The sequence below is a fragment of the Halichoerus grypus genome, chromosome 8 (assembly GCF_964656455.1).
Source record: "Halichoerus grypus chromosome 8, mHalGry1.hap1.1, whole genome shotgun sequence".
NCBI lineage: Eukaryota > Metazoa > Chordata > Mammalia > Carnivora > Phocidae > Halichoerus > Halichoerus grypus.
In genome coordinates, this window is record NC_135719.1 from 125,860,167 (window position 1) to 125,875,461 (window position 15,295).

The following is a 15,295-nucleotide window of genomic DNA, read 5'->3' on the forward strand; positions in this document are numbered from 1 at the left end:
CGGTCTGGGGGGAAGCTCTAAGGCCTGAGGAAGATGGTTCCACGCAGGCTGCGGATGCCTCCGGGAGCTTTGGGGCTCGTCCCGCCGCGCCTTCTCCCTTCCCGCTCCCGAGCGGCGGCCCGGGTCTCGGGGTGGAAGCGGCCGTGCGCGGGGATGCCCTTACATAACCGCCCGCCGCGTCCTGCTTCCCCGCGGGGTGGGCGCCGGGGGACGCGCGGGAGCCGGGGCCGCCGCTGCCCCTGCGGGGAGAGGAGCGCGACGAGCGGCGGGAGGAGGGCGCCCGGGGCGGCGGGGGGAGGTGAAGGTCAGTGGGTGTGAGGCGCCGGATCCACACCCCCTCCTCCCTGTCCCCTCCTTCCCTTCCTCTCCCGTCCCCCTCTGACGTCTGGAGCTGGCAGCTCGGCGGGTTCCGCATTCCCGACCCCTCCCCGCCGCCCAGGGGCCGCTATATAGCCGGGGCTGATGCAACCCGTCCCGCCGCCCGCCACAGCCTGCGGGAGGGACGCTCGGCGGCCGCGACGGGGGGCGCTGGCGGCGGCGGACGCTGCAGCGGCGGCGGGGCTGGCGCCGCGGCGGCTCCCGGGCCGGGACGGGCCTGGGCACCGGGCGGAGCTCGGCGGCCGGGCGGCAGCGGCGCTGCGTGGGCACGGCGCCCGCAGCCGGGCCCCGGCCCCGGGGGCGCCGCCTCCGCCCGCGGCTTGTGCACGGTGGGTGCGAGGGCGCGCGCCGGGGGGCGCCGGGCGGGGCGGGGCGGGAGGGGCGGGAGGGGCGCGCCGGCCGCGGGCACCTGGGACGGCCGCCCCCGCGCGGGCCGAGGCGGGGAGGCTCCCGCAGCCCCCGGGGCCAGCGAGCCTGTCCCGGCGGGGGGCGCTGCAGCCCGGGGCCCCGCCGGCCGGACGCCGGGGAGCCGGTGGCTTGCCCTTTGGTTCCCGCCCTGGGACGGTAGGCTCCGTCCGCTCCCGGGGCAGCCGGGGCGCTCCCTCCGCCTCCCTCCCGCGCTCTCCTCCCCAGTCCGTTTGCAGGGAGGTGCTCCCCTCGGGCGGCGGGGAACGCGGGTGAGTGGGGAGAAAACTGCCCCGGGGGGAGGGTGGGGGAAGACGGGCGGTGGAGGTGGGGATGGAGGCCGAAAGGCCAGGGAGGTGCAGGGTGCTGGTGGTGGAGGGATGACAGGGACCTGCTGGCAAGTCGTGCCGGCCCCCACCCCCCTCGCTGGGAGGGAGCGCGGCTCTCAGAGGACCTGAAGAAGCGCTGGGGCTCTCGATCCAATGGAGAGGGCTTCTCTCAGGGCCATTGCCCCGGGGTACTGGGCTGGGAACGGGCGGGGCGGGGGGGAGGCGGCGGCCCGGGTCCCCTGTGGGCTCCCCTGTGGGCTCCCCCTGGCTCCCAAGCCAGGTTACATAAGGAGGCAAGCCTGCTCCTCTAGGTAACCTGCTCCTCCTCTCCCGCCCAGCCCAGTTTAGGAGACTCTCTTCTGCCCCGCCCCTCAAAGGAGGTTGAGGGATTGGGCCACAGGGCCTGGATCGCCGGACCCTGGGGTGGCAGACCCAGGCTTTGCCTGGGTCAGTGGGAGGAGCTGGGAAGATGGGAGGCCTTGGCTCTTCCGCAGGGATGGATGGGCCATCCTTGCGGCTGGAGCGGCTGGGAAGAGGAACTCAACTGACCCCTTGGCTCAGGTCCAGCTGCAACGTTGCCTGACCCTTGCTCAGTGTAAGGCTCTCCCGACAGTCTAAGTCCAGGCCGGCCGGCTATGACCTGACCACATGTGCTCAGGGCAGATGTGCTCAGGTCTGTCTCTCAAAAAAAGGGCTTGCAGACTGTGTGGGCGTGTGTACCCAGGTCTAAATCTTGGTGGACTCCCCTCAGGGTCTTACTTTGAGGAGCATCTGATCTGAAGCTTTGAACCACGATGGGGTGCCCGCTTGTCCTTTAAGCCCTTGCTACCAACTGTGTTCCCAGATCATCTCCCTTCCCCCCCTCCACCTCCCTCCCCTGAGGGTTTTTAAAAACACCTCCCATTGCTTTCATCTTTCCAGCAAATCTGGCTGCAGCTTGAATGGATGCCTTATCTTCCTTTGCAGGTTTCTAGGGGAGAGTTTAACCAGGTATCAGGTGTGAGCATGGCTCTGATTTTTATATAAACCTGAGGACCAAAGAAGAGAAGCAAGATCTATTCTCGTGCCTCTGGCTGGTGAAGGTTTTGCCTTGTTCAGAATAGGGAGGACAGATTTCTCAAAGACTCTTCTGTTCCTCTTCTTCTTTGGCTTTGGTTCAGAGCTGCCAGCACTCCAGAATCTTCCTGAAGAGCTGGGTGCTGTGAGATTTGAAGGGCTGTTGGAAGGCATGGGCGTTGAGGCCTCTGCCTTTCCTCCTAGGTTGGTTGCAGCAACCTCCAAGGAGATGTGTTGGTAAGTGCTAAGTGTCCCCTAAGGAAGGATTTGGATGAGGATCTCTCTTCTCACTTAGTGCCTAGCTTTTGCAGCCACCAGGTCTGCTGTCCCCCCCACCTGTTTGCAGGACCTGTGGGCATCTTTTCCAACCTGCAGAATCCTTGGCAGGATGGGAAGGGCCAGGCTCTCCGGGCCGTCTGTCGTGGGGCTGCTGGTGTTGCGGTGGGCCGCCTCTCACACCCGTGTCTCTGTTTCCAGCCCGGCTCTGGAAGAGGGGGGCCCGTGCGATTCCAGGTTGGCCTGCTCTGTATTCATTCTGCCCCAGCCCAACTTGAGCAACCAGAGCCAGGGCTGAGGGCAAGCTACATTCTTTTCTGCTTTTCTGCTGCAGGATGCAGTTTGCTTTTTTTCCATGTGAATGAATTATGTTTGAAACTGAAATGGGAGGAAGAGAAAAATAGAGTGAGTGTGTATGGGTATGTGTGTGCGCAGACCTATATAGGCGGGGGGGGGGGGCAGCAGACACATTATTTTTCCATTTTCCTTTAATTAAGGCTCTGTGGAGGTGTGTTTGAAAACAGAGGGTCTCCTATGCCTTTGAGGAGGGTGAGAACACTGTTTTGGCTGCGTCCCGGGCCATATGCAGCGTATGGTGGCCAATGAAACTGGGCCTGGCTCGTTCTGTTGCTTGTCTTGGCAGTCGGTTCCGTGGCTTGTGTTACCAGCTCTGGAACTTACGGTCTGCCAAGCTCTGTGTGCCTGTGTGTGTGTGTGTATGTGTGTGCGCGCGCTCGCGCGCGTGTGTGCACTCTTGTGCATGTGTGTGGTTTGGCCTCTCGAAGCTCAGCAGAGACAAATGCCTTAGCGACCCAAGGTTGGAATTTTCAGTCTGTTTCTTTACACTCATTGCTGGCTGTGGGAGGCCCGGCCAGAGCCTACTGTTCTGGGGTGGGTTTTTTTTTTTTTTTTTTTGTATTATTATTATTTTTTAGTCTGTTTTCATGCTGCAGCCCGTGGGATTCCATTTGTGGAGCTCGATTTCCAAAGCTAGAGCTGGCCAATGGCATTTTTTTCAAAGGGCCAAGAATTTGCCACACAGTATGTGCATGTCCGTGTTATGTACCATACGATGAACTACAGACACCAATGAGTGGAGCTAGGGTGAGGTGGGAAGAGAAGAGGGAAAGCTGTCCAATGGTAGCACCTTCCCAGCTCTTCACTGTTTGGGATAAGGACCTTGGCAGAAATGCCTTAATGTGTATTTATTGAGCACCTACGTTAGGCAGGGGAGAAAGCTGTGTTTACAGGCAGGCCCTTATCAAAAACATTTCTCTGGTCTCCGGGGAAGAATCTTTCTGGGGTGGGGGGAGAGGTTCCAGTTTCTTCTGTGGCTGGGATGGCCATGCAAGGATCTTGCATGCCAGTGTGTCACGCGGGTGGCTTCTCCTGATCCTGCCACCCCTCATTCTCTTCTTGGGAGGAGGTAAGGACTGACCCCTTCTAAGCAGTGCAGGGATATAGGAGATGCTGGCCCGCTGCTTCAGGGTGGAAGATCCTGGTGGTGTCTTGTTGCCAGTGATCTATGCAGCTGTGTTCTGGCAGAGGGAGGAAACCTTCGGAGAAACCAAGGCAAAGGTCAGGTGCTGGGCCTCATTTCTGCACCTTTGTACCCAGCGCTGATCTGGCATCCTTTTTTTTTTTTTTAAAGATTTTATTTATTTACTTGAGAGAGCGAGCCCAGGAGAGAGCACAAGTAGGGGGAGTGGCAGAGGGAGAAAGAGAAGCAGGCTCCCCGCTGAGCAGGGAGCCCGACACGGGGCTCGATCCCAGGACCCTGGGATCATGGCCTGAGCCGAAGGCAGCTGCTTAACTCACTGAGCCACGCAGGCGCCCCTCATCTAGCATCCTTTGTTTCTCTTCTGCAGTAACGGCCTGGATGCAGGATGGTCTTGCCGCCTTAGGGTTCACAGCTGGAAAGTGGGACAGCAGAGAACCCTCTGGGGAAGAATCCTCTTCACAGTCCTAGGAAAGGGAGATCAGTGCTAGGTGGGAACCGTGCGGAAGGGAGGTCAAGGGGTCATCCAGCACTAGTGTCCCTCCAGGAAGGAAGGTCTTCGTGGCTGCACTGACTTCACGCTCACCGGGTGCAGGCGCTGCTCCAGGTACTTTCCAAGTATTAACTAATTTAATCCTCTTCTCAGCCTTACAGGGCAAATAACATTATTATTCCCACTTTACAGCTGAGGAAAGTGAGCTGTGGAGAGGTTAGGGAATTCGCCCAGTGTCACACAGCTAGGAAGGGGCAGAGCTTGGATTCACCTTCAGATGATTGGGCTCCAAAGCTCCTACTCTGTACCACACTGGGGCCACGCCCCTGTTCTCAGTCTTCGAGATTTCTCCATTCCTTTGCCCCTTGCCTTCTGGATTGTCTTATCTTTTGGAAGCTGTTTTACCCACCTCATTTCAGATTCCAGGAGTGAGATCATTCCAGATGATTCCTTAGCTCCAAGAACAGGTTTGGTAGTTAAGTCACTGAGATTCACGGTAGTTAATACTCTGTTTTGTGATCACTGGCCTGGCACCTTTCTGTCTGCCACCCTTCACCCCTTCCTGCCCATGGACTTCTGTCCCCCCACCCCCCTCCCATTTTCCTCCAGGCTGTGGCTCCCAAGACCTCCCACCCCGTCATGCTGATTCTCAGTTGCTGGCTACCTGCTCTGTAATCCCACTAGTGTTCCTGGGCCCTGACCGTGAGCAGCCTTGCTCCTTGACCTGCCCCCACTCACCTCCACTTTCTCTTAGTGCTGACCCTTGCGGCCTCAGGCCTTTTGCACTCTTTACACACCCATTCCTGGTTCCCGGTGCCAGCCCAGGCCAGCTGTTTGCCTGGAGGGGGGCTGGCCTTCCCAAAGAGGCCCAGGGACTTTAGAGCCTCCCTTAAACTTTTATTTCTGTGGACAGAGAGTTCATGATGCAGATCCTAACTTTCTCTTAACCTACCCCCCCCCTTTTAATCTGTCTTTGCCATTCTAGATGAAGAAGACGATTAATGGGCACTTTCTAACAAGAATAGCCCTGTACAAGCTTGACCTATCACAGCAAGACTGTTATTTATTTGTAGGTATTTCCATTAAAAAACTATATCTTACAGAGTTACATACAGTACACAAGAGAAGAAAATAAGAGGGGGAAACTCTACCTTTCCTTCTTTGGGCTGAAATGATTCTTCATCTTAGTATCTTCCAATGGGACCCGATATCTGGAATTGAAGTGTACTGTGGCTTTTCTTCTGCTTGTATAAGGCAGTGCCCCAAACTGTGTGCCCACAAGCCCCCGAGGAAGTCAGAACAGGGAGATACAAGCTGTCGGATCTTTGTTTTAGGTTCTTGCCTCTTGGACCCATCTGGTCCCTATCTTCTCCAAGCCCGCTTTTAGGGAGCTGCATTAAGCCTCCCAAAATCTTAGGCTCCAGAGCAGCTTAGGGTCCGCTGTGACCTCCCGAATGCTTTCTGTCTTATTCGTGCCTTACTTGTCAGTCTCATCTCGGATCTGTGCATTACCCAGTTTTTCTTCATTGGCTAGTTTCCAAGTTGTTCCTGGTCAATGTCCCAAATTGCCCAAATCTTCTTGGATTCTGGGCCTGTCTTTTGAGGTCAAGCCCCATTTGCCAGTTTTGGTCTTCTGCCAACATATAGAGCTTGCTCTTTATTTATGCATCCCAGTTACTAATGGAGACATGGAGGGTGTTTATCTTCCTTTCCAACCTCCTGGGCCCTGAAGGGAAAAATCTCTGGGTTCTACCCCTAAAGCTTTTAGTGCATAGCTCTCCTTTTCCTCCTAAATTGTTTCCGTATGGAAGAAGCAGTTTGGGAGATGATTTCACCTCTTGTCATCTTTCCTATGTCTTCCTTGAAGTGGGTAAATTCCTCCTGGCTGTTATAGGTTCCCTGCCACTGCCCCCCTCCCCCATTTTTATAGATCCCTAAATCACATCAAATGGTTTTATTTTTCAAATCACCAAAGTTGCCTTTCAACCTTGGCTTGTCAGCCAGCTCTTTCCAGTTAATGAGGACCCGGTTATGAAAGGCAGCCGCTCTAGCCCCTCCATCTTCTGCCCCCCCGCCCCCCCTCCCCCCCCAGAGCCGTTTAGGATGACTTCGCACTGGTGAATGTCAGCTGTTGGGATTGTCTCCTAGGAATGGCATGTGTTAAGGACTTTGTGGTTTGTATCTGAGCAGTTAGGGGTGCCCTTGCCGGGGGGGGGGGGGGGTGCGGGGGGGCAGGAAAGAGAGGGGGATTTTTACTTCTGCAGAGGAAAGCCTGGTGTCTGATCCTCCAAGTGAGGCTTGCCATTGGGATGGGTTCACAGGGGAGCAGGAATGGCAAGAATTTATGGGGCTGCTGCTCCCAGGGGGCGGTTACCCCTCTGAGGGGGTTCCACAGTAGCAAAGCATCCATTATATTTTGGGATCATTTGTTAGTGTGTCATTTATACTGTCTGTATGAAAATAAACAGAAGCTGCAAGCAGAGCCTATCATTCCCGGAATAGAGCAGGGTCTGGCTTCCATCTTTCTGAGATGGCTTAGGCAGGGAAGCATACAGAAGCCGCTGGAGTATTTTTCTTGGGGTCTACTGTGGGAACAAATAATCTGAAGGTGGATAACGAGCATCTAAACTCCCAGAGACAGATCCTTACCCCACTCTCTGATTTTTGCTCCACCATGAATTTTTTTTATCACTTGTTCATTCATTCATTTTTATTTATTAATTCAACAAGTATTTGTTGATTACCCTTTCTGTGCCAGAAATGATGCTAGGCACTGGGGTTCCATGGGGCAGCAACTAGCCATGACTGCTGCTTCCCCCTTGAAATCACCCATATGCTTGCTGAGTGCCCACATGGCACATTTTGCCCCGTAGGAATTGGCCCTTACAGTACAAGAAGGTTCGGGGGCTTCTGGCGAAGGAGGAGATTTTGCTCTGTATTCTTGCTTGACTGCATAGCAGGGGTGTGGTGCCTCCATCCCGTTAGGGGTTTGTGTCCAGCTGAAACACCAGGCACGGGGCGTTTCCCCGCCTCCCATTACCCATCTGTTTTGACTAGCTCAAGCATCCTTTTGGTGGGGGGGCGCGGGGGGTCACTGACTCCTCGTGGCATGAGTTCAGGTCTGGCAGAGGGCATTTTGTAAGTTTTTCTCCTCTCCTGGAAAGGAGATGTCAGTTTGGCTCAGGTAGCCTGAAATCACTCCCCTCTGCCTGCCAGGTGTACCTATAGCTGGGCCCAGGCATCATTTATTTTGCCACCTAGGAAGGAATCCTTCCATTGGCCCCTTTCTCATTCTCCCTGGGGGAGGCCCCAGGATATATGCAGCTCATCCACTCGGCCCCAGAGCCACCTTCTGGTGTGGAAACCTGCAGCCCTCTCTGCATCGCAGGCCTGGCTCTGGAGGGTGGCGGGGTGCCTTCAGTCCAGTTCAGGCTTAGGGAGGGTCACAACACCTTGACCCACTGCATACAAGATGTCTCAGGGGCCATGTCCATGTCTGGGCTCCCACCCAGCCTACCATGGGTTGTTCAGGGAACTTCCTAAACCTGGATCTGCGTGGAAGGCAGAGTAGAGGGTCCTTGGTGCAAGAGAGTGATCCTCCACTAGGGGCTGGTGTCTCAAAGTCCACCATTAAAAGGTCATTAATATCTGCATATATATCTCTTGAACCCCAGGAGGGGAAACAAAAAGGGCAGGGTGAGAAAGCTCTGGTTCTAAAATCCAGGGACCAGGAGTCCAGCCCTGGCTTTTCCTCTGTGTGACCTTGGGCAAGTCATTTCACCCCTCTGAGCTTTAATTTCCTCATGTGCAAAATGAGGATGTGGTTTAGATAAGCACAGGGCCTCCTCCAGCTCTAAGACGATGACTTGATGTGAATGAGTCTCAGATCCTTTTCTGAGATGGCCCGGGGGACACTAGGTGCTAAGGAGGGGCGAGGGGCTGGGTGTGGGAGGCAGAGCAGGTGGAGCACAAACATAGGGCCTGGGGTACCAAATGTGAACTTGGGTGCCCGGCAAGGAGCTCTCTGCAAACGGCTTCATAGGCAGGTGCGCTGGGGTGCTGAGGGCGAAATGGCAGGTCCATCATCCACTCACATGCACCTTTCTTCAAGGAAAGTGATGTCCAGGGGAAGTCTTTGTGGTTCAAGGGTGCAAATCCCTCACATGCTTTTCCCCTCAGAGTGCAGAACCTGTTGAGAAAGGGATATAGGGTTGGATGGGGAAGGAAATTTCACCTTTAAAAGAGAACAGAGATGGAGAACATGGTGTGTGCTTGTGGCCGACAGGGCCTCCCTAGTGGGCCCCTGTCCTGTACTCTAGACCTGGCAGCCTGGATGGGGACAGACAGTTGTGGATTACCCCCCAGGGCCACTCTTATGGGAGGCAATGAGCCCAAGACAGCATGGCCATAGGAGAACATGAATTCTGCCCAGCAGGGAAGTGCGGTCCAATGGATGTCACATCTCCCCTATCTCACCAAATACATCCTTCTCCATGGAAGAGACTGATAGAGGTAGAAGGGTAGGACAGAGCTCCCCCAGGATTTCCAGGACAGTCGAGGTTTTGATTTTATGGCCCTATGCAGAGAGGTAGGAAGGGAGAGAAGTTCCCTTTTGCAGGACTGGAATCCAGGAGCAGCTCTGTACTAAAATGTGCCTTACAAGGCTGTACACATCTGATCTCCATATTCTCAGTGACTCCTGGCTCATAGGTGGTCAACAATTGGAAGGGTGAATGGATGGATGGATAGATACGAGTCCTCTAAGGGACCAGATGAGTCTGGCTTTCTTGGCAGACATGCTTTCTTCACTACCACCTGTGTCTCGAAGTGACCATTTCTTATCCACCAGCTTCTCCCTGTAGGGAGAAGGAATGAGTTCTCTGGTGTTGACCTGTCTAACTTCTCTTTCTTTCATGCCTGAATCTGTCTTCCTTTGCACACCTTCTGGGTCTGGCAGAGCCAGAATATGTGTTTGCTTTGAGAATGAAGAGATGGGGAGGACTTTTCTGATCCCTTGCTCCGCTGGGAAAGCACAAGCTAATGCATTTCATCTTTGCCTCTCTGTCTTCCCCATAGACGCCAGATGCACACACTCACACACACGCTTACCTTGAACTTCGATTTGCTTCATTTCGTATTCAGGGTGTCTTAACAAGTATGCAGAACGGGATGTGTGATTTGAGGGGAGGCACCGTGCCCTAGCAGAAATAGCTCCCTCTCAATCAGGTGCGAAGGGGCCTGAGACGCCACCGTTGTAACCCGCTTTCTTCGGAGGCAGCATGGTGCAGTTTAAATCCCGGCTACTCCAGTTTTAACCGTGCACAATCTTGAGCGAGTTCTCTTTCTAAGCCTTGGCTTCCTCGTCTGTGTAATGGGTCTGACTCCGTCTCGTGGGGCTACTGGAAGGATTCCCGCAGCGCCGAGCACATAGCACATACCGAATCAATGTGGCCTGTGCTTGGGTTAAGCCTTGCCTTCAGTGCCAAGAATAACTGCTGGGCATTAATTGATCAGAGTTCTTCTCTATAACAGAATGGATGGAAGGGCAAGAGGAGCAACTGGGTGGGGAAGGGGTTCAGGGGAACATTAGTGAAAGAAAGGAAGAGGCCCCAGCAAGGCATGGGGGCTTAAGCCCCTCACGGAACCCCTCACCTGGCTGACGGCCCGTGTCCCGATCTTCTCGCACCCACTCTAGGCTGGGCTGCCGCTCCTCCTGCTATGATGCCTGGGCAGATTCCAGACCCTTCCGTGACTGCGGGCTCTCTGCCAGGGCTCGGCCCCCTGACCGGACTCCCCAGCTCAGCTCTGACTGCAGAGGAGCTGAAATACGCCGACATCCGCAACATTGGGGCCATGATCGCCCCCTTGCACTTCCTGGAGGTGAAACTGGGCAAGAGGCCCCAACCCGTGAAAAGTGAGGTGAGCAAGCCTTGTTCCTCTAAGTGGACTCCAAGGGTAGGATGCCTGGGTTACAGCCCCAGCTCTAGCCCCACATTCGCCAAGTGACCTCAGCATTGCTGTTCTGCGTGGGGTCTGAGGACCAGTAGAATCTATGTCACCGTACAGCTCGTTAGAGATGCAGCGTCTCGGGCCCCGCTCCAGAAACTTCTGCATCAGAATCTGCATTTTAACAATCTCTCCCGGAGGGTTCATGGACATGTTAAAGTTTGAGAAGCTCTGGGCTAGGGCAGGATGCTGAACCTGTGTCTGGTTCTTCCAGGGGCAAAGGAAGAGTGATTAATAATAACAATAATGAATAATAATATACTGGTGGTCTCTCTGGGCTGTTGGGAGGATCAGGGGAGATTGTGGACACATGCACATGCTTTGGAAACTATACAAGAGAATGCCAATCATGGATTACCTTTCAAAATTATTATTGTGAGGCACATCATTGCCTCTACCCCTCTTGGCCCCAGGCTGGAGCTGAAGGTAGGCACTGGGGGAAGGGTGGTGTGGCATCCCTGCCCCGGCAGCTGCCAGAGACGGGCATGGAGGCGGTCCCGCAGCACCATCTGCTTTAGATGATGTTTGTAGAGGACCTGCATGTGAAGCACTCCCTCCTTGGGTCCCTGGAGGCTGCAGCTCCCATGAGCCTTCCTTGCAGAAGAGTAGCATTTCCCTGGGGACTGGTGAGAAGCAGAAGTCCTCAGCGTGGGTGAGCCTCAGTGCTGTGCACTCCCCCAGCCACTTCCCCAGGGGTGGCAGTTTGTCCAAAGACCTGCCCCAGTGAGGTGCCCAGCAGGGCCATTTTTTCCAAGGCCTGACAGAATAGCTGCCGACCTAGAAGGGAGAAGGGGACAGCAGTGGGAGGCCGAGAGCGGTGGGGATGGGGGGAGGACGGGGGCAACGCGAAGCATAGGAGCTCGCTCATAGGCAAAGGTGCGCCTGGATGTGGGTCCATCCTGCAGCATGGAGCTCAGAGGGCTGGACATTCAGGCAAGAGGGACTCTTGAGTGGGGAAAGGTGTCTGGGTACTGCATTGGGTTTATTATACAGCTTCTGCTCTGCCCCCCCCACCCCCAATCCCCAGGAGTGCCACCAAATTGCAAAGAGGGGCTGCTGGGGGCTTGGTCAGGGGTGACAAACTGGCCGTTTGTGGGCTGGATCTGGCTCTCAGATGTGTTTTGTTTGGCCCGCACAGTGTTTTAAAAGAAACCTGAACCAACATTTCACCTGAAAATTTGGATTTTAATCTTTGATTAAAAACTTGGGCGATCTGGTCACACTGTACCCTGTTGTGGCCTGGCCACAGCCACATGGGATTGAGAGCCCCCCTCACCTGTTTCCTCCCTCCAGTTTGCCACAGGCCCACACACCTCCCTATTGTCCTTGGTTTTGTTTACACTGTTGGTTTTGCTTTTGTTACCACAAGCTGCCTCCATTTACCTCAACTGCCTGGCTCCCACTGCAGATGTTTGCACTGGGGACACCTGGATGAGGTGCATTGTAGGTGCCCATTAAAGACTGTTAAGTAGGAGATGAAAGGTGACGGTAATTATATTCTTCTGAGTTGATAAATCAACGTGCTGTTAATAGCACTTCCTGGCTTTTTTAGTGCTCTGTTTTCTTTACGGAGGGCCCTTGTCTTTGGTCTTTTGCTATTCCCTTTCCCAGGCTCATAACTTGAAAGCATCCGTTTCTGGGTCGTTCCACAGTATAATTGCCATTTAAAACCAGCAGCTGAGCAGTTTCACTGGGGCACGGAGGCTGTGGGACCAATGAAGAGTCAGGTACCTTGGTCCGGGGTTGGCCCAGCAGGGATTTGCCCTGGGGGCTGAGTTACCACCCCTTCCCTTTCTGCAAAGAGCGCGGAGGAGCTTTCTTTTTCTTTGGAAAAGGGCTTTATTTGGGTTGGGTATTTTTACATTTCACAGCCTCCCCCGGATTGGTGGCATATGCCCTGTACCTGACAGTGACTGTCTTCACAGGCCCCCACAAACACGCACCATCCAGGCCGTGAAAATAACAAGCCGTTTTTAGGGCGTATTTGCATGTCCCCTCCCCAGCTGTCAGACTGCAGCTTCGTGGGGGCGGAGAGGCAGATGGAGCAGGGCAGACTGTGCTGGCCTGGAGTGAGGTCAGCCCTGCACTGGGAACCGACCTCCAAATGCTTCCTAGGTCAGACCTAAGATTGGGGGAGGGTCATTCTGAGAGCAACTGAAAAATAAAGGAGGTGGGGAGAAACTTGCAGCTCTAGAACCTTCTGTCCCGAAGATTTCTTTGCATATGGCGAACTGCCTTTGGAGGATTTTCACATTGGCATTTTAGCCTAGTAGAAGTTTCTTGAAGGATAATAAGATACTGGCTCACAACTATTAAGCATTTAAGATGCACCGGGCCCTGTGCTAAGTGCCGAACGTACGATCTTGCTGATTCCTTATTACCCTGTCCTGGTGATCGGGTTCTCCGCGTTGTAGGGAAGAGGAATTTGAGGTCCAGGGAGGAAGAGATCAAATCACTCAGGATCACACCACTGGAGAGGGGCAGAGCTGGGGCTGTCTGGGGTGGAGACTCGCACGGGGCACAGTGCTGGGCGCTCTTCGTCAAGTGTCTCACTGAACCCTTTGAAGTGATGGTTACCGTGGCGGTGGTTTATGCCCACGTTACGGATGAGGTCAACAAGGCTTAGAGAGGTCCGAGGTCGTGCAGCTGGGAAATCAGCCCAGCGGTCGGACCTTATAGAGCCAGAGCTTAGACTGCGCTGCACCCCCCGCCCCCCACGGCTCTCTACATCCTTACACGCTTCTCAGCAGCCCGCTGTCGGGCTGGGGAGGCCGGATGAACCTGGCCCCAGAACACTCGATCATTTTGATGACATGGCCCGGTTAGTGCTGAGCCCTGCACTTCTGGAGCCTCGTCGTCTCCCGGGCCCCGGCGAGAAAGCCGGGCCGAGCTGCTGTGCAGGAGCTCCTGTCCGAGCTGGCTGGTGGGCGGGCCACCTTGCAGAGGCCAGCGGTCTCTTGGGCCGTGGCCAAACACACGAAGCCGTTTGGTAAAAGAACATTGGAGGAATTAAGTTAAACGACAGGTTTTGTAAATGATAAAGTGCCCTGTGCTGATGTTATTATTATGTGGTTGACACTTCAACTGTTTTGGTGCCAAGAGCTTGGCTGCAGTCCACTGGTCCGGCAGATAGGGCTAAACAACTGCTATGTGCTTGGCCCTGTGCCAGGCACTGGGAACCGAACCATAAGCAAAGTAGACGAAGCCCCCTTCTCTTGGAGCTGTATGTCAGAGTTGGGGGCATCCAGAAAGACAAATACGCAAAGTAGTGTATGATGTAAAAGGTCAGGTAGTGGTCAGTATTGTGAAGACAAATTCAGTTGAGCAAGCAGATGGAGAGTGGCCAGAGGGCTCATTTGGCTGGCTGGCTGGCTGGGGAGTCTGGGGAAGTCATATTCTGGGGGATGGGATTTCTAGAACTGATGCTTCTTCCTAGCCTCTTTGTTCTTGCCTTTCCAATAGTCCTTTTCAAGACAGTTGTGCTCTCTAGCTTTCTCTAGACTTTTCCTTCCTTCACTTTTCATTCTGTAGCCCCTTCCAGCCGGACTCCTCAACCAACCAGCCGCTATTGGCCTGAAGACCTTGGCCCTCCCCAGGGCATCTCCAAGTGGGCTGCTGGGGCCACACCCTGCCTCCGAGCCTGGAATACATTTCCAGTAGGGACAGCAGGGCGGCCAGAAGCCCCACCCTTGCACACGTGAGGGCACACACACACATAGACACAGACACACACCCCAGGCACTCACTTAACCTGCTAGATGGGACCCCTCACCCTCTGTGCCACTCTGCAGGGCTCTAGAGGACATTTGAGTTCAAGGGAGTTTGGACTGGATGACCTTTTAGGAAAGAGGCTGCAAACTGTCATTCCATGGGCAGGAGTCAGCCTATGGATGAATCTCATTTGGCCCTGACAGTGTGGTTTGCTTTCTTGCTTTTTTTTTTTTTAATTGAATGAGTTATTATATTTAAAAGCTGGGAAATGTGGACTTTCTGGCTCCTTTAAAAAAAACCCCAGAATATCTGGCCAGTCTAGGCCCACACCCTTATAAGCACCAAGAAGCTGGAGCTGAGTAGCAAATGCTCACTGTATTAGCACACAGCCTTTGGCTTGCCACAGTCCCCACTACTCCCTGTTGCCTTCCACAAAGCCAGCTTTTGAGTGTGCGTCCTGTGTGTAGGCCCCAAAGACAGGGATGACATCTTACATTTCTTTGTATTTCCAACAGATTGCGTGCAGTGCCTTGCATAGATTTCATGTTTGATACGTGCTTGTTGGTTTAACGTTAATTAGCTATGTCAACTTAGCAAGTCACTTAAACTCTCTGTCCCTTGGTTTCTCTATCTCTCAGTTCTTATCTCCAAGCATTGTCCATTTGTTTTTCTATTCCTGGACTTAACGTGACTTTAGGCAGAAAAAAAAAAAAACCCACCATGAAAATCAAACCAACTATTTCTAAAACTTAGCTAATCGTCAAAACCGCTTGGAAAACTTTATAAATACATATTTCCAGACCCGACCCTAGGTCCATGGACTCAGAAACTATGAGAGCAGAGTCCAGGGAATCTGTATATTCAGAGGTTCCTCAGCTACCTCTGGGTACCTGACTTTCACTGTTTATACCTCTCCTCGGGCTCTTCTGATCCTTGGCAGGGAGCGTTCCGAGGCCTTCACCTTGAGGAATCCGTGTGCACATTTCAACATGGGCTGCCTTTCCAGCACACATTCCACATGGTGACTGGGTCCACGTCCTTGTCATCTTCAGAGCAGGAGAGATTTCGCCGTTTGTGAATTTCACACTGGTCATTTCCCAACTTCTGCTGGGCCCCAAAGAACACTTAGGGGGTTTTCACCTT

General features: G+C 54.1%; 1 protein-coding gene across 3 annotated transcripts in view; it reads left to right on the top strand.

Annotated features, from left to right (window-relative positions):
- Nucleotides 1–565: 565 nt before the first annotated feature.
- JDP2 (Jun dimerization protein 2) overlaps nt 566–15,295 on the top strand; it is a 38,116-nt gene continuing 23,386 nt past the window's right edge. The window contains exons 1-2 of one of the 3 annotated variants that reach the window (XM_078053978.1): nt 566–707; nt 10,131–10,354. In XM_078053978.1, coding sequence (XP_077910104.1) covers nt 10,154–10,354 — 201 coding nt within the window. In that variant the 5' untranslated portion in view covers nt 566–707; nt 10,131–10,153. Of the gene's footprint in view, nt 708–911; nt 1,056–10,130; nt 10,355–10,672; nt 10,868–15,295 lie in introns of those variants that run through there. The other 2 variants (XM_078053976.1, XM_078053977.1) reach the window with 2 other exon arrangements.